The 23,441-nt window shown below is 46.8% G+C and overlaps 1 protein-coding gene across 1 annotated transcript in view; it reads left to right on the forward strand.

Annotated features, from left to right (window-relative positions):
* Positions 1 to 4,131: 4,131 nt before the first annotated feature.
* Positions 4,132 to 23,441, forward strand: part of LOC140192273 (uncharacterized) — a 29,430-nt gene continuing 10,120 nt past the window's right edge. The window contains exons 1-2 of the mRNA XM_072249939.1: positions 4,132 to 4,179; positions 5,540 to 6,252. Coding sequence (XP_072106040.1) covers positions 4,132 to 4,179; positions 5,540 to 6,252 — 761 coding nt within the window. The remainder of the gene's footprint in view (positions 4,180 to 5,539; positions 6,253 to 23,441) is intronic.

The following is a 23,441-nucleotide window of genomic DNA, read 5'->3' on the forward strand; positions in this document are numbered from 1 at the left end:
GACCTGCTGGAAGTGTACAACGCTATGCTTCTGGCCGGCAGTATGTCTGAGTCCATGAGGAAGGGCATCATCACCCTCATCTGCAAGCAGAACGGGGAAAGGGAGGACATTAGAAATTGGAGACCCATCTCTCTCCTGAATGTGGGCTACAAGATCCTGTCCAAGGCTATTGCCAACAGGGTCGAGTCTGCTCTAGGACAGGTGATTCACCCGGACCAAACCTGTGCTGTACTGGGCAGGAAGATCTCAGACAGCCTCGCACTGCTGAGGGACACCATCGCCTACGTGCAGGACAGGGGGGTGGACACCTGCCTGGTCAACTTGGACCAGGAGAAAGCCTTCAACAGGATATCACACACATACATGGCGGACGTGCTTTCCAAAATGGGATTTGGGGAGGGAATCCGGAATTGGATTAGACTGCTCTGCACAGACATCCGTAGTGCAGTCCAGGTCAATGGGTGGGAAACAAACAGCTTCCCCATCAGGTCGGGAGTCAGGCAGGGCTGTCCCCTTTCCCCTGTCTTGTTTGTCTGCTGCATAGAACCCTTTGCGGAAGCCATCAGAAGGGATGGGGGCATAAGAGGGGTGACGCTGCGAGGCAGTGGAGGGACCCAAGTGAGAACCTCCCTGTGCATGGACGATGTCACCGTCTTCTGCTCTGATCCGAGGTCAGTTCACAGGTTGATTGGCACCTGCGAACAGTTCGAGCTAGCGTCGGGGGCCAGGGTCAACTGCACGAAGAGCAAAGCCATGCTCTTCGGCAACTGGCCCAACCGATCCAGCGTCCCCTTCACCATCAGGTCCGACCACGTGAAGGGGTTGGGGATCTGGTTCGGAGGGGCTGAGGCGTGCAACAAGAACTGGCAGGAGCGGACTGCCAAGGTGAAACAGAAACTGGGACAGTGGGGAGGGTGCCCCCTGTCAATAACGGGCAAGAACCGGGTCATCAGGTGTGAGGTGCTCTCAGGGCTGCTGCACTGGGCGCAGGTGTGGCCTGTCCCCCGCTCCAACAGCTCGGAAATCACATGAGCTGTCTTCAGATTCGTCTGGGGATCCAAGATGGAGCAGGTGAGACGGACTGTCATGCACAAGTCCCTGGACAATGGGGGCAAGAACGTCCCCAATGTCGCCCTCACCCTAATGGCCAGCTTCGTATGTGGCTGCATCAGGTTGTGTGTAGAACCCAGGTATGTGGGCACCAAGTACCACTATGTGCCCAGGCTCTACCTGTTGCCCTGGCTATGAAGGATGGGTCTGGCCCCCCTCCCGCGCAATGCCCCAGTCAGCTGGTCGTTGCTGGCATACCTGTCCTACGTAGCAAAGTTCTTCCAGGAGAACGCCTTTGACCACGGGGCCATCAGGCAGTGGTCGGCACGTAATGTCCTGCAGGCACTGCAGGAGAAGGACGTGATGGACACAGTGGTGTGGTTCCCTAAGCAGACCGTCCAGTTCATCTGGCAAAATGCCTCATCGCCAGATCTCACCAACAGGCACCAAGACCTCGCCTGGCTGGCGGTGAGAGGGACCCTCCCAGTCAGAGCCCTCCTATATGCCCGGAACGTCGTCTCCGCACCGCACTGCCCACGGGAGGACTGCAGTGAGGAGGAGTCTGTGACAGTTCGCAGAGAGGGTGTGGAGGAGGATGGACGGGCTAGTGTCACGTTTCATCCCCAGCAGCTGCGTAACAGAGGACTCTCTGATCTACGGGCTGTTCCCGGGGACGCACACGGAGACCAACATCCGGTGCTGCTGGCAGATCATCAACTCGGTGAAAGACGCTCTTTGGTCGGCCCGAAACTTGATGATCTACCAGCACATGGAGATGTCCGTGGGAGAATGCTGCCGACTGGCACACTCTCGGCTGCAGGAGTACGTGCTGAGGGACGCACTGAAACTCGGTGCAGCCACCGCAAGGGCCCGGTGGGGAAGGACCACAGTATAGAGTTCTTCTCCCGTGGGAGTGGGAGGGGCCGGGTGGCGGGGAGTATACCCCTCAACAGTGATGTGGTAAGGTGAAGAACTGGAGTGCCACGTGGGTGGCCATAAATATGGATATGTACAGACTATAATGGAAACGTATGTAAAGGATGGGAAGTTATTGAATAGTTTATTGTATATATTTATTTTTGAATATAGTATATTTTGAAACATAAAAAAAACCCTGCACTTTCAGGCATTGGATCTGGTGTTTTATAAGGAATAGGATGGGAGGTAGAAAATAGCATTACTGGTCAGGGATAGTATCACGGCTGTAGAAAGGGAGGACACTGCAGAGGGAGTGTCCACTGAGTCGGTGTGGCTGGAAGTCAGGAATAGGAAGGGATCAATCACTGTGCTGGGAGTAGTCTATAGGCCCCCAAATAGCCCTTGGGACATCGAGGAGCAGATAAATTCCATATCACCCAGGAGTTGGATGGGTGATAGATATGTCACGAAGAGAGGTGATTTAAACCAAAATGCAGGACATAAGAAACTGGGTGACAGTCAGGTAGGGGAATGAGGTTAAATAGCCATTGCAGAGTACTCCTGTGGCCATCCCACACAACAACAGGTAGACCAATTTAGACACAGTTATGGAGGATTACCTAGCAGAGGAATGTCAAAGGGTTGATAGGGGATTTGTTAGTTAGGGAATTAAAACTAGCAGAGGTCTAATATCCTAGTGGTAAGGCTTGCTGGTGCTGGTGTGTGCTGGGGTGGGTGGGGAGGTTAAGCTCAGGTTGCAGGGGGGATTGGAGTCAGAATGCCAGAAAAGGCAGGAAGGAGGTCCCAGTGCAGGTAGTTACATTAGACAGCCTGAATGTTTTTTCACCATTGACTAGGTGGGCCCCTGTTTCTGTACTGAACTTCTCCAAGTTTGGGTACTGTTGATGGGGATGACCTGCCAGGGACAAGTTGTAGTGGTCGCGTCTCTGGCACTGAGACCGGACCCTTACCTCAGAAAGGAAGGAGTGAAAAGAAGAGAGCAGTAGTGATAGGGGATTTGATGCTATGGCATGAGTTGGTGAGGAAGGACAGGCAGGGGACAAAACATAAATGTAGCCAGTTAAAGGGGTTGAAGTGTGTCTATTTCAACAGTAGGCGTGTTAGGAATAAAGGGGATGAACTTGGAGCATGGATCAGTACATGGAACGATGACGTTGTGGCCGTTACTGAAACTTGGCTGGAGGAAGGGCAGGATTGGCTGATGCAGGTGTTTTATAAGGAATAGGATGGGAGGTAGAAAAGGGGGGGAGTAGCATTACTGGTCAGGGATAGTATCACAGCTATAGAAAGGGAGGATGCTGCAGAGGGAGTGTCCACTGAGTCGGCGTGGGTGGAAGTCAGAAATAGGAAGGGATCAATCACTGTGCTGGGAGTAGTCTATGGCCCCCAAATAGCCCTCAGGACACCGAGGAGCAGATAAGCAGACAGAGTTTAGAATGGTGCACATTTGTAGTTATGGGTGATTTCAACTTTCCTCGTATTGACTGGCACCTCTTGACTGCAAGGGGGAGAGGTGGGGCTGAATTTGTCAGGTGCATTCAAGAAGGATTCCTGACACAGTACGTGGACTGGCTGATGAGAGGAGAGGCCATACTGGATCTAGTTCTGGGTAATGAACCTGTTCAGGTGGTAGACCTCTTGGTGGGGGAGCATTTTGGTGAGAGTGACCACAACTCCCTTAGCTTCAGCATAGCTATGGAAAAGGATAAAAACAGACAAAATGGGCAAGTGCTTAACTGGGGAAGGGCTAACTATGAAGGGATGAGGCAGGAACTAGTGAGAGTAAATTGGAAACAGATGTTCAAGGGTGAAAGCACAGAAGTAATGTGGAGGAAATTTAGGGACCACTTGTGCTGGGTTCAGGATAGGTTTTGTCCCTCTGAGACAAGGAAAAAATGGTAGGAAAAGGGAATCGTGGCTGACGAAACACGTGAGGCAACTCGTCAAGAGGAAGAAGGAAGCATATGTTAGATATAAGAAGCAGGAAGCAGGAGGGGCTTATGAGAAATATAGGGTAGCCAGGAAGGAGCTTAAGGACTTAGGAGAGCTCGAAGGGGGCATGATGAGAAGGCCTTGGCATGTAGGATTAAGGAGAACCCCAAGGCGTTCTATGCGAATGTGAAGAACAGAAGGATGGCAAGAATGAAGGTGGGGCTGCTCAAGGATGAAGAAGACAACATGTGCCTGGAGGTGGGGGAGGTTGGGGAGGTCCTAAATGAATACTTTGCTTCAGTATTTACAATTGAAAAGGATCTTGATCAGGGTGAGGTCAAGTTAGAACAGGCCTGTGTGCTGGACAATGTGGAGTTTAAGGAAGAGGGAGTGTTGGATCTTCTTAAAAACATCAGTAAAGAGCTTTTCCAAATGTTCCCGTTAAATTTTCACTTCCCCACTTATCCATGACCTCTGGTTGTCATCCCACCCAACCTCAGTGGAAAAAGCTGCTTGCATTTACCCTATCTATACCCTTATAATTTTGTATACTTCTCACAAATCCTCAATGCAATGTATAATTTCCTTGTTTATGTTTAAAGCCATTTTTAGGTGTATAAGATGATGAGGGGTATTGATCGTGTGGATAGCCAGAGGTTTCTTCCCAGGGCTGAAGTGGCTAACACAAGGGGGCAGAGTTTTAAGGAGCTTGGAAATAGATACTGAGGGGAAGTCAGGGGTAAGTTTTTTACACAGAGAGTGCTGGGTGCGTGGAATGCACTGCCAGCTATTTGTGTGAGAGTGTTTCAGTTACTGTGGGGCCAGGCACCCATGCAGCTCAATGGGAACAGGGAATAATACCAATGGAGAGAGTCAAACTGAGCCAGGTCACAGATTGGCAGAAGTGCCCCATTCTTATACAGACAGGAAGAGCATCAGAATTTGATGGTCATTCCAGATACCAGCACAGTGCCCAGTTAGAAGATGATTTCTCTCTCCAACTTGGGTTGAACTTCACTGTAACAGTGTGATGGCAGATCACACCTTGACAAATCAAGTGATCTCATCTGAAATGTTGTCCTACACCCATTGATGGATTTTGTAAATCTTTTTACAGGTTAAAAATGACAAGGAATTTGTCTGCGGGAATCTCGAACACAACACGCCAGTTTTGCTGTCTCTGTCCAGATATTTAAGAAGTGGAGCAAGGGATTCACTCGATCATCCTTCCTGCTCAGACAGTGGGAATGGATTCAGTCGGTCATTTCAACTGAAGGTACATCAGCAAGTTCACACTGGGAAAGGCCATTCGTCTATTCTGTGTGTGAGAAGGGATTCAGTCAGTCTTCCCACCCGTGGACACCAGAGGCTGGTCATCTGCTGAATTTGTGGGGTAGGATTCACTTGGTCATCTGACCTAATGGCTCACCAGCGAATTCACACCGGGGAGCGGCCGTTCACCTGCTCAGACTGTGGGAAGGGATTCTCTCGGTCATCTTACCTAATGGTACACCAGCGAATTCACACTGGAGAGTGGCCGTTCTCCTGCTCAGATTGTGGGAAGGGATTCACTTGGTCATCTCAACTGAAGGTACATCAGCGACTTCACACTGGCGAGAGGCCGTTCACCTGCTCAGACTGTGGGAAGGGATTCACTTCGTCATCTCAACTGAAGGTACATCAGCGAGGTCACACTGGAGAGAGGCCATTCACCTGCTCAGCCTGTGGGAAGGGATTCACTCAGTCATCTGACCTAATGGCTCACCAGCGAGTTCACACCGGGGAGAGGCCATTCACCTGCTCGGACTGTGGGAAGGGATTCACTTGCTCATCTCACCTGAAAGTACATCAGCGAGTTCACACCGGGGAGCGGCCATTCACCTGCTCAGACCGCGGGAAGAGATTCACTATGTCATCTGATCTACTAAAACACCAGTCAGTTCACACCAGAGAGAGGCCATTCACCTGCTCAGACTGTGGGAAGGGATTCACTCGGTCATCTTACCTAATAGTACACCAGCGAATTCACACTGGAGAGTGGCCGTTCTCCTGCTCGGATTGTGGGAAGGGATTCACTTGGTCATCTCAACTGAAGGTACATCAGCGACTTCACACTGGCGAGAGGCCATTCGCCTGCTCAGACTGTGGGAAGGGATTCACTCTGTCATCTCATCTGAAGGAACATCAGCGAGTTCATACTGGAGAGAGGCCATTCACCTGCTCAGACTGTGGGAAGGGATTTGCTTCGTCATCTCCACTGAAGGTACATCAGCGACTTCACACTGGCGAGAGGCCATTCACCTGCTCAGTGTGTGGGAAGAGATTCACTTTGTCAACTGATCTACTGAGACACCAGTCAGTTCACACTAGAGAGTGGCCATTCGCCTGCTCAGACTGTGGGAAGGGATTCACTTCGTCATCTAAACTGAAGGTACACCAGCGAGTTCACACTGGGGAGAGGCATTTTTATGCTCAGACTGTGAGAAGGGATTCACATCGTCATCTAAAGTGAAGGTACATCAGAGAGTTCACACTGGGGAGAGGCCTTTCACCTGCTCAGACTTTGATAAGAGATTCTCTCAGCCAAATCAACCAAATGTGCATCATTGAGTTCACACTGGGGAGAGGCCGTTCACCTGCTGTGAATGCGGGAAGGGATTCACTCAGTCATCTATCCTTGTGTAAATCCCGTTTTGGCTAGCAGCTTAATATAGGGGGTGATAGCCCCCCAGCCTGGGAAAACTTAAGAAATCTCATTTGGTTGAATGCTGCGTGATGTGTCCCCTGTTACAAATCAGTACCCCGAAATAACAAAAACAGTACAGAGTATGTGATTATACGATTGAGCTTTATAATTCTTACTTTGACTATAGGGTCAGGAAAGAAAACCAAAAAAAGAAAAAGGGCCCACTCTCTCCATTCGTGTCTTCTCATTTCTCCCCGGCAAAAGACTGGGAAAATCTCTCTTCCAGACTCACATGAAAGAACAACATTTCTCTCACTGGATAACCCCGCATTCCAAAATCCTGTTATCTGTAGTCATAACCTAAACATTGCTGCTACAGAGAAACCATTACCTCAGCAGTGAAACATTACAGAGAGTCCATTACATTAGCAGTGAAACTTACAGCTTATTCAGCATATTACACTTGTGACACACTGCCGGGTTCACACTGGGGAGAAAGTTTCAATCTGCTACATGCTGGATATTTGTCCATCACCATTGCTGAATGCAATTTCGAGGGTGACTGTTGGTGCTGAACTCTGTAATTATTGCTGCTGGTCACCACACCCAGTTCTGCACCCTGGTCACTGGGTACGGGGGGACTTTCTTCTGCTGCATATTCAACTTTAATGGGACTGGAGTTTAATATTCTGGATCTGAGACATATAAATCAGTTCTATTTTAAACTCTGTCTCTGGTACTTAGTGAATTTATGACACACCTAGTGTACAGTAGGGAGTCAACTCAGGCCGGCTGGACCCTGCCAGTGATTCTGTTCCACGACAGTCCTTTTAAATCCACCCCTGTTGTTCATCTCTCGCTCTCCCTGTGGGATGGGTTCCAAACAGTCACCACTCTGTGGGTGAAGAAGTTTTGCTTGAATTTTCTGCAGACTGAACAAGTCGAGCTGACTGCAGTTCTGTCTGAGATGTTCTTTGCCCCTCAAATCTCTGGGCTGAGGAAGAATGTCATTAGGAGTTAACCTCTTTATTCAGGGTTCATTCCCACATTATGGGTCATTTTCTCTGCTTCTGAAGGGTTGTAAGGAAATACCACTGTCCTCTAAAGACTGAAATCAGAATGGGAAACCATCAGTTGGATGCTCAACAGAACAGGGTCAGAAACCAGAGGCGGGTCTGCACAGGGCAGAGTTTGGGGCTCTGGACGATGGTCGGGGTAAGAACGTATGATGAGGAGAAGGGAATCAGCAGCGGGGTGTGGCAACGAATGACAGAGCAACAACACTTGGAAGCTGATTGACAGAGAAAATAATTTGTTTGTCTGACTGGTGACACAAACAATGCCTGTGGTGAGGTGCTCCACTGGTCGAGGAACATGTGTGTGTTGGGAATGGTTTTATCTATTGAGGAAGTTGTTCCTGCTTGTTTATCCTGTAATATTATATCCGGATGGTTATTATGGGTTGTCTTATCTGTAATAATGTATTGATTATCATATAATTTGTAAGATTTGGACTCTAAAACTGGATCAGGCTTGAATTTATGGTGCCTTTATGAAGTGATGAAGGGCATTCATGAGTTTGTATTTTACAGCAAGATTTTGGTGAATGGTATTTACCACTTGATTGTACCTTTGTAATTAATCAGATTGAGTTAAACTGCTGCAGGATCCTGGAATGTGTTGGATTGTGTCTCGTTTCTCTTGGCATTTTCTACACTTGCTGCCTTGTTTGTTTGTATTTCCTGTATTTTTGATTTTTTTTCCCCCTTTTGTTAACCAGCTTGTCCTGTATTTCTGGAAGGACTCCCTCTGTTTCTGGGAAGAGGTCTCCAACTCTCAGTCAGGTGCTCGATGCTTCCTTGTCACCATCCCGTCTGCTCAGATCGTTGGGATGTCTCCCATGGAGGGTCATACTCATTCCACTGGTTAATCTTTTCTTCCATAGTGATGATTCATTTTTCTGAGCTGGTCTCTCATTTAAGTTTTCCGGTCTGTATTTCTTATCACGATTGCATATACACACCTGGAGTGCTGAATCCTGTTCATTTTTGATGAAAATATATACATAGAAGTTTTATCTGACTGTTGTGTTTTTTTTCATGTGTGTTATTTCTCTTCCTCCTTCTGTCCAAGGTAGTGTTAATCTAAATGGGTTTGAGTGTAAATAGGCTTTTCTAAGGTTGTTATTTATCTTTGTAAATTTTACTGATTGAAATGGGACCAAGGTATTTTTATATTTAAAAAAGTCAATGTTGGTTTTGATGAAAGTATTTATTGCCTTTGTTGTATTTGTTAACAATTGAGCTCTGGTTGGCAGGTTTTTTTAAGCTTTGAACTAAATTTTGTCAAAGGTTTTCCCTATTTTGCACTACTTTCTATTTTCCTTGTTGATATTCCAGATACGTGGGTATCAAGAGTCCCGATGAAGGGTCTTGGCCTGAAATGATGATTCCCATCCATAGATGCTGCCTGACATGCTGAGCTCCTCCAGCACTTTGTGTGTGGTTCTCTAGATTTCTAGCATCTGCAGGTCCTCTTGTTTCCCAGATACTTTCATGCTTCTTGAAAGAACAAGCTGGTATTGGGGTTGTGTGGGTCTGTTTGTAAAATATTAAATAACATCATTAGAAAGAGCTGGCATAGGGTTGGAAGGTGTAGAATCTGTGGGTAGAATTAAGGAACAGCAAATGTAAAAATAAAATCCCTGATGGGAATTGTACAGAGACCTCCAAACAGTAGTAAGTATGTGGGCCACAAATTACAATGGGAGATAGAAAGTGCGAGCCAAAAGGGCAATGTTACAATAGTCATGGGGGATTGTCATGCAGGTGATTAGGAAAATTAGGATGGTGTTGGTCTCAAGAGGAGGAATTCCTAGAATGCCTGCAAGATGCTTTTTTAGAGCAGCTCATGGTTGAGCCCGCTTGGGGATCAGCTATTCTGGATTGGGTGTTGTAATGAACCCGAATTAATTAGGTCTCTTAAGTTTAAAGAACCCTTAGGGGCAAGTGATCTTAATACGATCAAATTCACCCTGACATTAGAGAAGGAGAAGGTAAAGTCCGATGTGAAATAAAGTGAACTAGAGAGGCATGACAGCAGAATTGGTCAAACTGGTTTGAGAAGAATACGGGCAGGGATGAAACAGAGCAGCAATGGTTGGAATTTCTGGAAGCAATTCGGAAAGCACAGGATAGACACATCACAGAGAGGAAGTAGTATTCCAAAGGTAAGGTGACAAAACCGTGGCTGATAAGAGAAAACCAAAAAACAACATAAAAACCAAAGAGAGAGCATGGAGCAAAAATTACTGGGAAGTTAGAGGATTGGGAAGCTTTTAAAAACCAACAGAATGCAACTGAAGTAATTAAGAAGGAAAAGATGAAATACATAGGTGAGCGAGCCAGTAGTATTAAAGAGGATGCCAATTTTTTCTTCAGGTACATATGGTGTAAAAGAGAGGTGGAAACCACTGGGAAATGATGCTGGAGAGGTATTAATGGGGTGGGGGTGCAAGGTGATGGCAGGTGAACTGAATAAGTATTGTACATCACTCTTATCTGTCGGAGACCCTGGCAGGAATATGAAAGTCCCAGATGTCAGTGGTCAGAATGTGTAAAGTTACGTTACTCAGGAGAAGTTTCTTGGGAAACAGAGATGGTCTGAAGGTAAATAGATCACCTGGACCAGATGGTGTTCACCCCAGAGATCTGAAAGAGGTGGCTGAAGGGATGTGGAGGCATTAGCAATGATCTTTCGAGATCTTACCCCCACCATCCGAAATCTCCTCTCCTCACCCACCCTCCCAACTCCAGTCCTGTCCCCGCTTGCAGGGCAACAGTCTGCCGGTGTTTGCCCCCCAATGTGGTGAATCGCCACCACCGTGGGCTCAGACATTTCCACAGATGAGCCCCTCCTGTCCCCACCGGGACAAACATCCTGTCCGCCCCCTCTCTCACCGTCTTCATCCTCTCCCTCCCCGGGGAACCGGCATCAAACCGACGGGCCGAGCGGTCTCCTCCTACCTCTCAGCGACACATCAGACTCTGGCCGCAGGAGACGCTTCACAAACGCCCCAACTTCCCTCGGAGAGAAATGGAAATAAATCAGAAAGCGGACATTCACTTTGGGATTTGTTCCGCTCTGATGAGGAGTTTGCCTGTTTAGCGGGCAACGGAATCAGCGGGGGTAACGCCCTCTCTGTCGGTCCGCCTCCGCGATTGGTTGTAACCAATGATTGACATCCCTTCGCACCAATGGGAATAGCGCAGTGCCTGACTCCTCCGTTGACAGCGGTGGGGGGAGGGGATGGTCACGTGATTAGTAGCCCAGCCGTTAAACCGATAAAGCTCGAGCACAGCAGCGCGTGGGTGACGTGAGACACAGCGCACGTGAGGGCAGATCCCGGAGTGGGATGCCCATGTGTGACGTCAGGCGCGTGGGCGCGCCTGTGTGACGTCACCTGTGGGAGAGCGCTCGTATTTAAAAACACCTGAATGGACATTTCTTAACATTTCAGCTGGACAACAACATTAATCACGGGTTTCATCACTGAATCCAGTGTTGTGAGATGTAAAGTTCCTGTTATGTGTCCGGCTGTGCCGTGTTGTTGGTGGAGTGGGCAGCGTGGTGTTTGTCTCGATTCGGGTCACAACACCAGAATTGCCAGCGGGGTCCACACACAGTGTATTAGTGACCAGAAAACCTCCCGTCCCTGCAGTCTCTGTCTCCTGGTAAACTCAACACCCTGACAATGTGGATCATAGACACCCCTTCCTCTCAGAGTCCGGGAATCATTCAGACAGCTGATCAAAGAGAGGAATTATATTTATTGGTCATTAAAGTTCACCCAGATTCGTTTGGACGGATTTGATGTGGAGTTCGGGGGTCACAGTGAAAGGGCCGGACGGCCGAACTCTCCCCGTTGTCCAAACATCCTTCCAGGTGAGGCGACCCTTCACCTGTGAATCTCCCGGGGTCGCCCGTTGTGTCCGCTGCTCCCGATGCGTCTCCTCTACACCGGTGACACCGGCTCCTCCGCAGTTGTGCGGGGTCGGGTTGTTTTTTTGGGGGGATCGATGTTATTTTTCCCTTTTGCGGGAGGGGTGGGTTTTGGGGGTTGATGATCGGGATGCCGTTCCTTTTTATGCGGGGGTTGGGTGGGAGTTTGATGTTTCTCTCTGAACGACTTTCATGTTCTTTGTTCCGTGGCTCACTGGAGAAGAAAAAAAAGTCAGAGTTGTTTATGGATATCTGCTTTGATAATTAATTAACCTTTGAACTATCTGCTCCGAGCGGGATTTCCCGGTGTCCAAACATTTTCACTCCGATTCCCATTCCCGTTGCGACGTGTCAACCCATCGCCTCCTCTTCTGCCAAGATGAGGCCACCCTCAGGGTCCAGGATCAGCGCCTCATATTCCGTCTGGGTACCCTCCAACCTGATGGCATGAATATCGATTTCTCCTTCCGCCGAACAAATCTCCCACTCACCTCTCCCTCCCACTGCCTCTCTTCCTCTCTGACTTTTCACGTCCTCTCACCTGCTGAACACTTCTCTCTGGGTCCACTGCTCCATCCCTTTCTCCTATTCTCCACTCTCCTCTCCTATCAGATTCTATTTTCTTCTGCTCTTGAGCTTTCCCACCTACCTGGTTTCACCTATCACCTTCCAGCTCGGCATTTCCTCGCCCGCCCCGATTTTATTCAGATATTTCCTTCATTCCATCTCAGTCCTCAGTTCAACTGGAAACGTCGACTGTTAACTCTTTTCGATAGTTGCTGCCCGGCCTGCTGAGTTCCGCCAGCATTTTGTTGGTGTTGCTCTGGATTTCCAGCCTCAGCAGACTTTGTCGTGTTTGTGATTTACCTCTCCGTTGTCCCTCCCGCCTCCGGCCACTGGTGGCGCTGCATGGACCTCCGGCCACTGGAGGCGCTGCACGGACCTCCGGCCACTGATGGCGCTGCACGGACCTCCGGCCACCGGTGGCGCTGCGTGGACCTCCGTCCACCGGCGGCGCTGCATTGACCTCCGTCCACGGGTGGTGCTGCGGCGAATATCCTGCTGAACGTCGGCCCGGTGCCCAGCACAGTTGTCGCCGGCGGTTCTGCTACCGAGGAGGTGAGTAATGGAGTTTGTGTAAATTGGGGGTTTGCTGCAGTTGGAAAGGGCCGGGACCGAGTTCTGCCGGACGGCTGCAGACTCCGGGCTCTCCGGTCCCGCAGCCCCGGTTTTAGCTTTGCGCCCGAGCCCGGGCTGTGGGATCAGTCAGTTGTGGTTCCCAGGCTGGGAAGGGGTTTGGGGTGAAGGGGATCTGTCTGTGTGTGGGTAGAGGTTACGGGTGGACTGTGGGTGTGGGGTGAGTGGTCGGAAAGATGTGGGACCCTAGGCCTGAAAGGGGGCGGTTGTTAGAAAGTGGGATGTCCTTTCAGCAGGGGTGCAGTGCTAATTGTTTTAGGTGCTGGAGCTGACAAAATCAATCAATCTCAATCAATCAATCAATCTCTATCTCTCTATCTATCTATCTATCTATCTCTCTCTCTCTCTCTCTATATTGTTATGTCAAAATCAGGTTTATTATCACAGGCAATTGACATGAAATTTGTTTGACTCAGCAACAGCAGTTCAATGCAATACATAAATACATATTCTGGCATAGATAATAAATAAATTAAAACATAAGAAATAAAAAAGTAAATCATTATGCATAATGAATAGATTGTTAAAAATGTGTAAAAACAGAAATGATGTATATTAAAAAGTGAGGTAGTGTCCAAAGCTTTCAAAGTCCATTCAGGAGTCGGATGGCAGAGGGGAAGAAGCTGTTCCTGAATTGCTGAGTGTGTGCCTTCAGGCTTCTGTGTCTCCTACCTGATGGTAACAGTGAGAAAAGGGCATACCCTGGGTGCTGAAGGTCCTTTATAATGGATGCTGCCTTTATGAGACACTGTTTCCTAAAGATGCCCTGGACACTTTGTAGGTTAGTACCCAAGATGGAGCTGACTGGATTTACAACCTTCTGCAGCTTCTCACGGTCCTGTGCAGTAGCCCCTCCATACCAGACAGTGATGCAGCCTGTCCAAATGCTCCCCACAGTGCAGCCATAGAGGATTTTGAGCTTGTTTGCTGTCATGTCAAATTGCTTCAAACTCCTAATAAAGTATAGCTGCTGTCTTACCTTCTTTATGACTACGTCAATATGCTGGGACCAGGCTAGATCCTCAGGGATCTTGATGCCCAGTAATTTAAAGCTACTCACTCTCTCCACTTATGATCACTCTTATGATGATTGGTACGTGTTCCCTCATCTTACTCTTCCTGAAGTCCACAATCAGCGCTTTCGTCTTACTGACATTGAGTGCCAGGTTGTTGCTGTGGCACCATTCCACTAGCTGGCATATCTCACTCCTGTACGCCTCCTCATCACCACCTGAGAATCGACCAACAATGGTTGTATTGTCAGTAAATTTCTCAATGGTATTTGAGCTGTGTCTAGCCACACAGTCATGTGCATACAGGGAGCAGAGCAGTGGGCTAAGCACACACCCCTGAGGTGCGCCAGTGTTGATCGTCAGCGAAGAGGATATGTTATTACCAATCTGCACAGACTGTGTTCTTCTGGTTAGGAAGATGAGAATACAATTACAGAGGCCCAGGTTCTGCAACTTCTCAATTAGGATTGTGGGAATGATGGTATTAAATGCAGAGCTGTAGTCGATGAACAGCAGCCTGACGTAGATGCTTGTGTTGTCCAGGTGGTCTAAAACCGTGTGAAGAGCCGTGGGGATTGCATCTGCCGTTGACCTATTGTGACGACAGGCAAATTGCAGTGGGTTCAGGTCCTTGCTGAGGCGGGAGTTTATTTCAGTCATAACCAACCTCCCAAAGCATTTCATCACTGTCGATGTAAGTGCTACCGGGCAATAGTCCTCAAGGCAGCCCACCATTCTTCTTCTTTGGCGCTGGTATAATGGTAAACCGAGATGAAAGAAATATATCAATTCTAGAGCTCCACAGAAATATAGTGATAGTTAAAACATTAACAATAGTATAGCCTATCAGTACATTTCAGTGTATAACTGGTACAATAAAACATATAATACTTAATAATATGACAAAGTATTACTCAGTTGCACTCACTAATTATCATAAAATATAATTATCAAGCAAGTGAAGAAAAAGACACCAATCATGTGTTTTACCAATTTAAAAGTAATTACCTACTTACCAAATGCCACCAATGAGAAGTTTCAAAATAATTTCCTTAAAGGGTCAGGCGTAATATGTATTCGGGGGTCTGAAGCAACTCTTGTCCTGGTATCATCTGCTGATCTGTGGTACTGCAGCCATGTTGTGACATACGGCTCAGATTCCACTGAACTAGAGGAGGTCTGTGTCGTTTAACAAACATAAGTGCTGATACATGATCTATGAGAGTCCTTGAGTGTGTTGTTGTTATTATCAAGTTGATGTGACTGAATCCTCTCTCATACTCAGCAGTACTAATAGGAATAACTTGTGAACAGCTCAGTAATGGGCGTAAATCTTGGGGGATGCGGCGTCCACGATCCTCCACATAATCTCTGAAGGCATTTATTACAGAGGAAGAAGAAAGCTTAAACCTCTTACAGAGAGATGATATTGCAGCTTCTCCATCATTCTCCATCAGGCAGAAGGTACCGAAGCATCCGGGCTCACACGACAAGACTGCGTAACAGCTTCTTCCCCCAAGCCATCAGACTCCTCAATACCCAGAGTCTAGACTGACATTCACATCATTTATTATTATATTGTTATTTGTCCGCTACTGTGCCTATTGTCTTGTTTATAAATTATTGTACTGCCCTGCACTGTTTTTGCACACTTTATGTTGTCCTGTGCAGGGCTGTAGTCTAGTGCAGTTTTTTAATGTTGTTTTTATGTAGTCTAGGGTAGCCTTGTGCAGTCTCACATAGTCTAGTGTAGTTTTGTGTTGTTTTATGTAGCACCAGGGTCCTGGAGAAACATTGTCTCGTTTTTACTGTGTACTGTACCAGCAGTTTATGGTCGAAATGATGATAAAATACAACTTAGCTTGAAAAAAAAATTAAGCGGTATTTCAGCTGGCCAGTTATCTTTTATCAAGGACACACATTTCATTTAACAGGGAATTAATACATACTTTGAGGTTTGGAAGTTTGAGAACCTTTCAAGGATGTTGCCGTGAACATAAGGTGCTGCAGATTGTTTATAAGACGAGTAGGAAACTGTCGATAATTAATGGAGACAATTTTGTTGTTGCTTGTTAAGGTAATTTCTCCAAACTTCCCCTTTTCAACTGCCTCTTGAGCTTCTAGAGTTTTTGTACCAGGTTGGTCTTTCAGTCCATGCAGTGATCTTCTGATCCATTGGGTCAGTTTGTCTGCATAAACAGTCGTAGTAGTGTGTTTCTGTAAACACTCTGACAGTAAACCAAGTTCATGCAACGTGTCATACGTTAGAGCTCAGTCCAATAGAAACTGTTCTGAAGAATCTTTTCAACAGACCTTCATAGGTTTTTCTCTCACTCACAGATCCTGTTTCATTCTTCATTGCTTTTTCAAAGTGAAAACACAGTGCTTCATAATTTTGTCACACTGCTGAAACTGTTCGAAATGAGCTAGCCACACACCTGGTGCCCAGAACACGGCCTATTTCGCAAATTTGTTGTTCTAGTTGAGAGGCACATTCAGACAGTTCCTTTTGATTTAGAGGTGATCTGCTGTAAACAGAGTAGAATTTGTTGATAAATGATTGAAAATGATTTATTCTATGAACTTCTCTCACTGAATCACCTACTGCAAGTTCTAATATGTTATTAAGACTACGCCAATTTGTCACATCAGGGTTATGTTCCTTGAGAATTGTAGCAACACCAGATTTGACAGCAGGCATTATGTTCACCTGATCACTAGCAAATGCTACAAGGTTCTGTTTCAAGTAAGAGTCATCAAACCCATGGTTCTTGAGACAATTCAGAAGATGCTTAACAATAGTTGCAGCTTTCTGATCAGGCAGTTCAATTAGATCTAAAAACATAAAATGGGGATCCCCTTCCTTATCACGTTTCAAATTAACTATTTGTGCGGTCTTAATGCTCAGGCTTTTTGATTCATCAATGAGAACAGAAAATTTGCCATTTTTTCTGTTTGCTATGCTAGCAAATTTTCTTTTTTATATTAATGGCTGCTGTTGACGTCAGAAGTTTACATACACCATAGCCAAATACTCAGTTTTACACAATTCCTGACATTTATTCCAAGAAAACATTCCCTGTCTTCGGTCAGTTAGGATCAGTACTTTATTTTAAGAATGTGAAATATCAGAATAATAGTAGAGGGTGTAAAAGAGGTTTACCAGGATATTGTCTAGATTAGAGGGCATCAGCTATAACGAGAGGTTGGACAAACTTGTGTTGTTTTCTCCAGAGCGGCGCAGGCTGGGCTGAGACTGGATGAACGTTTATAAGATTACGAGAGGAATAGATAGAGTGGACAGACAATATATTTTTCCTGGAGGTTGAAATGTCTAACACATTTAAGGTGAGAGGAGATGTGAGCGGCAAGTTTGTTTCTTTCCACAGAGTAGTGAGTAGCTGGAATGCTCTGCTTGGGTTGATGGGAGACCCCCACCAGTCACGTGATCCCATTTGCCCGTCGCATTTAACCACAGATGTAACAAGCCCGTTGTGCATGCTCACAGTCTCCGGGTGAGCCGTGTTTTCCTTTCCGCTCAGTGCTGGACTGGACTGGATCATCTGCAGGATTGGGAAAGTGTCTTTGCCTCCTGGGTCGGGGTGCCAGGGGTTGGGATCACTGTCTGTGGGCCAAAGATATCACTTTCCCATCGGTGTGTATTGAGACCGATCCCGAGCGGGGAGATCTGATGTTGGCGGTGAGCCCTGAACCGAAAGCCAATTACTCATTTAGTACCCAGTTATCTGGGCTCTTCAAAAAATGTGTCGACTTCACTTAATCTGCATTGAACGATCCAAACCAGGAGCCCAGGCTGCCTATTTCCGCAGAATTCCCGCCAACAGCTTCAGTGAGGCTGTGTGCCGCAGATCTGCCCCACCCTCCGCTTTGTGACGCAAATTCATATGGTGTGTCCTTCAGTCACCGGATGGGTGGTGATGCTTCCTCCATGTTGCGTTGGGGAAATCTGATGTTGGCCACCGAGTCCTGTTAACTTCCCCCAACTCGCCTCATTTCCTGAGGCTCCTCGCATTTGTCCTGAAGCTTTATGGATCTTGTGTCTTCTCCCCGACTAGAGTGTGTGAGAAAGGAGAACGTCCCAGGTTTTGGGGATCTTTGATTTCACTGCCTACTTTACCGAGGGACTGGGAAGTCTAGGGGGAGAGAATGGTTTCTGTGATGTGCTGATCTGTATCCAAAGTTCTCTGCTGTTCCTCGCAGTCACAGGCAGAGTAGTTACCATACAAAGTGTGAAGAGTCCGGGTGGGAAACTTTCTATGGTGTGTTGATAAAAATTTGGTGAGGGTCAAAGGGCATATGCCAAAATTCTTATTGTTTGTTCTAACTATGTCATTTTATGAGCTTTTATTATGTGCGATTAATTCAGTATCTGTGTATCAGTGATCGTCCTTGATCCCTTCTCCCACCTGGTTCCTTGTGCTCATCCCTGCCCATCTTGTTCAACCTCTGTTTAGTCTCCTGCCGCCCGCTTCAGTGGTATGCATCAACCATCTGGGTCAACCTCGGTCCACCCTGTATCCCACCACCTCAATGTTATATATCAGCAATCTTTCTTTTACCCTTTGTCTTCATTGTGAAGTGTTCTTTTGCACATTTGGCCTTGCTGAGTTATTTCCAGAATCGGTTTTGTTAGCTGGAATGCCAGAGGGTCATCAGGTACCAGTTCTGTTGTGCATTGGTGTGGAGATGCTAGTTATTGAACTGTGACTGGCTGACACACTGCAGCATTTTACTGGCAGCAAAGAGTACTGGGAGAGTTGGTGCTTCGGCTATAATCCTGTGATCTACATTCCAGGCATATGGAACTGTTGGTGTTTTGGCTTTGACTTTGGTTAGTGCTTCTACAGATGGGGATGGATGGTCGTCCTTCTGCAATGAAGCAGAAATTTCGAGCAGCTGGAGGAGGGATGTATGGTTAAGTAAACCTACCGAATGCTGAAAAGCCTGGACACAGTGGATATGGAGAGGATGTCCCCATTAGACAGAGAGTCTGATCTGACAGCACAGTCTCAGAATAAAAATGTTTCCCTTTAAAACTGAGATGAGGAAAATTTTTTGGCCTAAAGATATCTGATCTGTGGAATTTGTTGCCGCAGAGGTTGGTTGAGGCTGCCATTTGAGTAATTTTATAACAGAGATTAATATATTCATGATTGCTAAGTAGCTTCAGGGTTACAGGAGGAAGGCAGGAATATGGGGTTGGAATAAAACTCAGCCATGGTTGAGTGGTGGGGCAGACAAGATGGATTGAATCACCTAATTCTGTTCCTGTCTCTTATGTCTCACCATGTCTTATGCCATATCGTTTTGTGACGTGTGAGGGACAATAAAAGATTGTTCACTGAGATCATTATACCTGCCTTCAATGTTTAGCTTTCTGAGTTTTGTTCTTAGTAACATTAAGCAGAAATGTTTGGTTCTCCTTTTTATTGTTAATGTGCTTCATTACCTTTCGTGTTACAGTTAGACCTGCGGTGAGAGATTCATTGGAAGAAAACCCCAACTGGAAGCAAACCACGACTCAAATGAGGGAACAACAACATCTGAACCAGCCCGAGGATTTTGAGCATTAACTGGAGAGAACCCATCTGATTTGGAGGATCCAGTGATTCATCAGGAGAAAGTTTGGTGAGTCTCATTTACTCAAACACTGGTCCTTTAGGCATTACATACCTGTACAAAGGAAGGTAGGAAATAGTTGGAGTGAGACTGAATGTGCCCAGAAGTACCAGTTATGCCTCTGTCAGACCCAGTTACAATCACTCCAGGTCTGGTAATGTGTTTCCAGCAGCCCAGCCCTTTAAAACCACTCACATTCTGTGGAAGTTGAATCCGGATAAAGTCACTCAGAGACTGTATAAGTACAAACTCATTTTTCCAAGCACCTGGGGCTTACTCAGTTCGTCGCTCAAACAGGAACAGTCTATGACTGTACCTGCCCTATCCAGTAACTGACTAACAATTCCCCTTACACCACAGGTATATCTGTCCAGATACCCCCCACACAAGACAGGCTGGAGCCAAAGTTATTTACTACATGACAGCCCCTAAAGACAAATTACAAAATAGTCATAATGGCTTACACACACAGAACAGACTGAAGCTGTCCTATATCTACACATGAGTGCACAGGGAGATAAGCATCCTGAAACCCCAGCTAGCTACCCTCAAGAAGAAATATGGCTCAGCATGGCTCAGCACATCTGTTGATCATCAGCAGTTTCTTTCAGAAAACAAGCTGCTATTGTTTAACGAAGTGTTAACCCTTTTACATACTTTATCATTCCCTCCTTTTCATCATTACATCATCAACAAAGCAGTATTTTTTTTACAGAGAAAGTAACCGAGTACAGCATTGACTTATCAGTGGGTAAAAACAGCAGACATCAGTAATTATAACAATCATATGTACAACTATTCGGCCATAATGCAATATCTCGCCCCACATATTACCGAACAGACCTTCGAAGACCACCATTTCGACCCTTCGGTGAACCCGTGTAAATCCTGCCCTACTTCCTTGATGCTGTCAATCTCCTTGGCAGTGTGCTCGGAGAGGGATGTAATGTTAGTAGATTCATGAGGGATATAGGTGCAGCATTCTGTGTAAATAATAGCACAGGTTCCCCCTTTCTCAGCCAGGATAAAACCTAAAGCCATACGATTCTGTACGACTGTTTGCCAGATTGCAGTCATTTCAGTGGATATTTCTGTTACTTGGGCCTGTGTTTCTGTCAGGGCCCCTGCAGTATTGTGGCCAGCTCCTCAAGTGCTGTAGCCAAATTGATTCTCTCTCATGAATTCCTGGCTACTCCATAGGAGAGAAAAGCGATCATCCAAAATCGCTCAGTCTCAGTTATTCCTCTCCGCTGTTGGGCACCTGCAAGTATGGCCAGGATGCATGTTTCCCAGTATAGGAAGTTCTGTTTGGTGGGGGCCCGAGATACCATCCCTCAAGACACTGACAGCCACAGTCATCTCTGACTGAACCACAGTTCCTCACCTCACTTCCCCGGGTGATATTTGAGAAAGCCCAGTCTGAGAGTTCCTCAGTCTGGTTGAGCGGGATTACTGACATTGGAATCATAGTTTTACCATGCTGGGGAATTTCACCACAAACCCAGCAGGCCCCTACTTCTACCTGTTTGGCATAGGTGTGACAGAAAGGTGTTAACATGGGGGCCCCCGGATTCTGGGGTGAGCCCTCTCAAAGATGTAAACACGAACACCACTATCAACCAATACATTTTCCTTTAGTCCAAGAGAGTCCTTCTACTCAGTTCCTTCAGTAACACGTTTGTTGTCTGTTCGATGTATCCACCGAGATTGCCCCTTCAGTTTCACAGCTGTGGGAGTGGTCAGTAACTCCTGATGTGGTCCTCTCCACCGAGGTCCGAGTTTCCCTCGATCCCAGTTCTTGATCAGGACAAAATTCCCAAGTTCTGTGGTGGGATAGTCACTCCTCTCTGTGGGGTAGTTCTCTTCCTTGTAAGCCTGCCATACCTGCGAATGTAATGCTTGGAGAATTTTGGTTAGTTGGCCCGTAGTCATGTACAATTTCCGGAAGATTATTTATGTACAACTCCAAATGCATAACGGGAATCTGTGTAAACGTTCGCACTTTTGTCTGTTGCTAGGATATAGGCACGAGTCGGAGCAAGCAGCTCAGCCTTCTGGGTGGAGACAGCTGCCTCAAAAGAGGCTTGCTCAACTATTTCACTGTCCGTCACTATCGCATAGCCAGAATATCGTGCTGGATTCACAAAGAGCTTCCATCCTCATAAAATATTGCCTCGGGATTGAGGGGATGTTGCGAAATGGGTGGGAGAGTCTGTCCTTCTCTCACGGTGATCCGGATAGGGAGCAGTTGGTGTGGCCGACTTCATGGCCTGAAATTGCCCAGAGATGGGGTACAACATCTTGGGTTCAGTCAATATTAAAAGTGTGCCTTACCAGATGTCCCGTCTTCACCTCAGACTCCTTCCAGTATCGGAGTTGGCCCGCGGCAGAGTCTTGCCAGTCTCCCTTGGTGCTGGGGACTTGTTTTGTCAGGGTGTAGGCAAGGAACTCCAGGTTCTTCCCTCGGAGAGGTCCCAGAGTGCTATCCTTGTCTGTGCAGAGAATCTTGACTTACAATGGTTAGAGCAAGTCTCTCCCTGCTAGATTACACCTCAGACTGGTGGTGACTGTAAATGAAACCACACACTGGGTCCCCCTGGAATTCCACCTTCAGTGGCTGGGTACGTGAATACGTACGTTCTGTGCCTTCAAACCCAGACAGAGTGATTGTAGAATCTGATAGCTGGAATCCCTTTTCCAATACTATTTTCCGATACCTGGTTGAGAGTGGTTGTGGTTGCCCCCATATCAATCATAAACAGAATTGGAATTCCAGCAACTTGCAATATTACATTGGGCTCTTCCCGAGGGGTGGTACTCATGGTAGGAAGCATCCTTGCTTGTCAATTTCTATATGGATTGTTGTCCCCACCTGTCCCTTGGTAGGTTTTTGTTCCCATTTCTGATCCCCAGATATAGCTTGCTTGCGTCCTTCACCCTGCTGAACATATTCACCTTTAATATTAGTGCCCTTCGGGGTTGATCAGGATTCGAAAGTCGGCTCGCAATAGTATGTCAAAGCTCGTCGCATTCGATTTTGTTCACTGTCAGGCCAATCCATATTATTTGTTTTAATCATGTTGGCTAACTTAGTTGGTAAGCATTGGAGCAGTAAGACATCAAACTGGGCAGACGGATTCCCATCATTAAAGGCCTGGTCTCCTGTGAAAGTGCCGTAGCAGGCCACAAATCGCTCCCAATAGTCTGGTCCCGATTCCCCAGGCTTAGGTTTGCATTCAAGTACTTTAGTGATGTTTACAGGTTGCCAGAGAGCCGTTTCCAAGGCTTGAATAATCCGGTCTGTCTGTTCATTCTCATTATGGTTTCCCACTGGTAACTCCTGATAGGTTTGGTATCTCAATTCTGCCTTTCATTTCCCCCTCCTCAGCTCAGAGAATCGTGCAGCAGAGACAGAATAAATCTTGCGGTGTCACTTTATACATTTGTAGAGTACTGCAGACATACTGAACAAACTGTGCTGGTTTTTCTTTTCTATCTGGGGCCTGATTCATGATCATTATCATTTCTTAAGGCTTCCAGGGTGCATACAGAGGAATCACTGAGGGCTGTCCCTCCTCCTGCTCGTGGATTGGGCAGCATTTGGGTGGGCAATTGTCTTTGTGGAGCCATTAACTCTGGGGTTTTATTGGATTCTTCCCTCCCTGTCTCGGAATAATCCTCAGTATTCCCTGTGTGGATCTCTTTTACCCGAGCAGCCGCCGTATCTGAGCACTGGGAGGATTGGGGTTCAGGAGCACTGGGTGCACTTGGACAGTGTGCAAAGGCTCTTGTGAGAAAATCCTTCATTACCCGTTAACAGGCCTACGAGATAGGTTGTGTGAGAGTGCAGATGAACCCAATCGAACCCAAAGGAGATCAAAGTTCTTAGTGCCAGTGATTTGCTAGCTGTAAGAATGAATACCTCTCTATATAAAATTCACTGTGCACATTTTGTCACTGGGTGGAAAAAATGCACAGTACAA

Source organism: Mobula birostris, unplaced genomic scaffold, assembly GCF_030028105.1.
Source record: "Mobula birostris isolate sMobBir1 unplaced genomic scaffold, sMobBir1.hap1 scaffold_1003, whole genome shotgun sequence".
NCBI lineage: Eukaryota > Metazoa > Chordata > Chondrichthyes > Myliobatiformes > Myliobatidae > Mobula > Mobula birostris.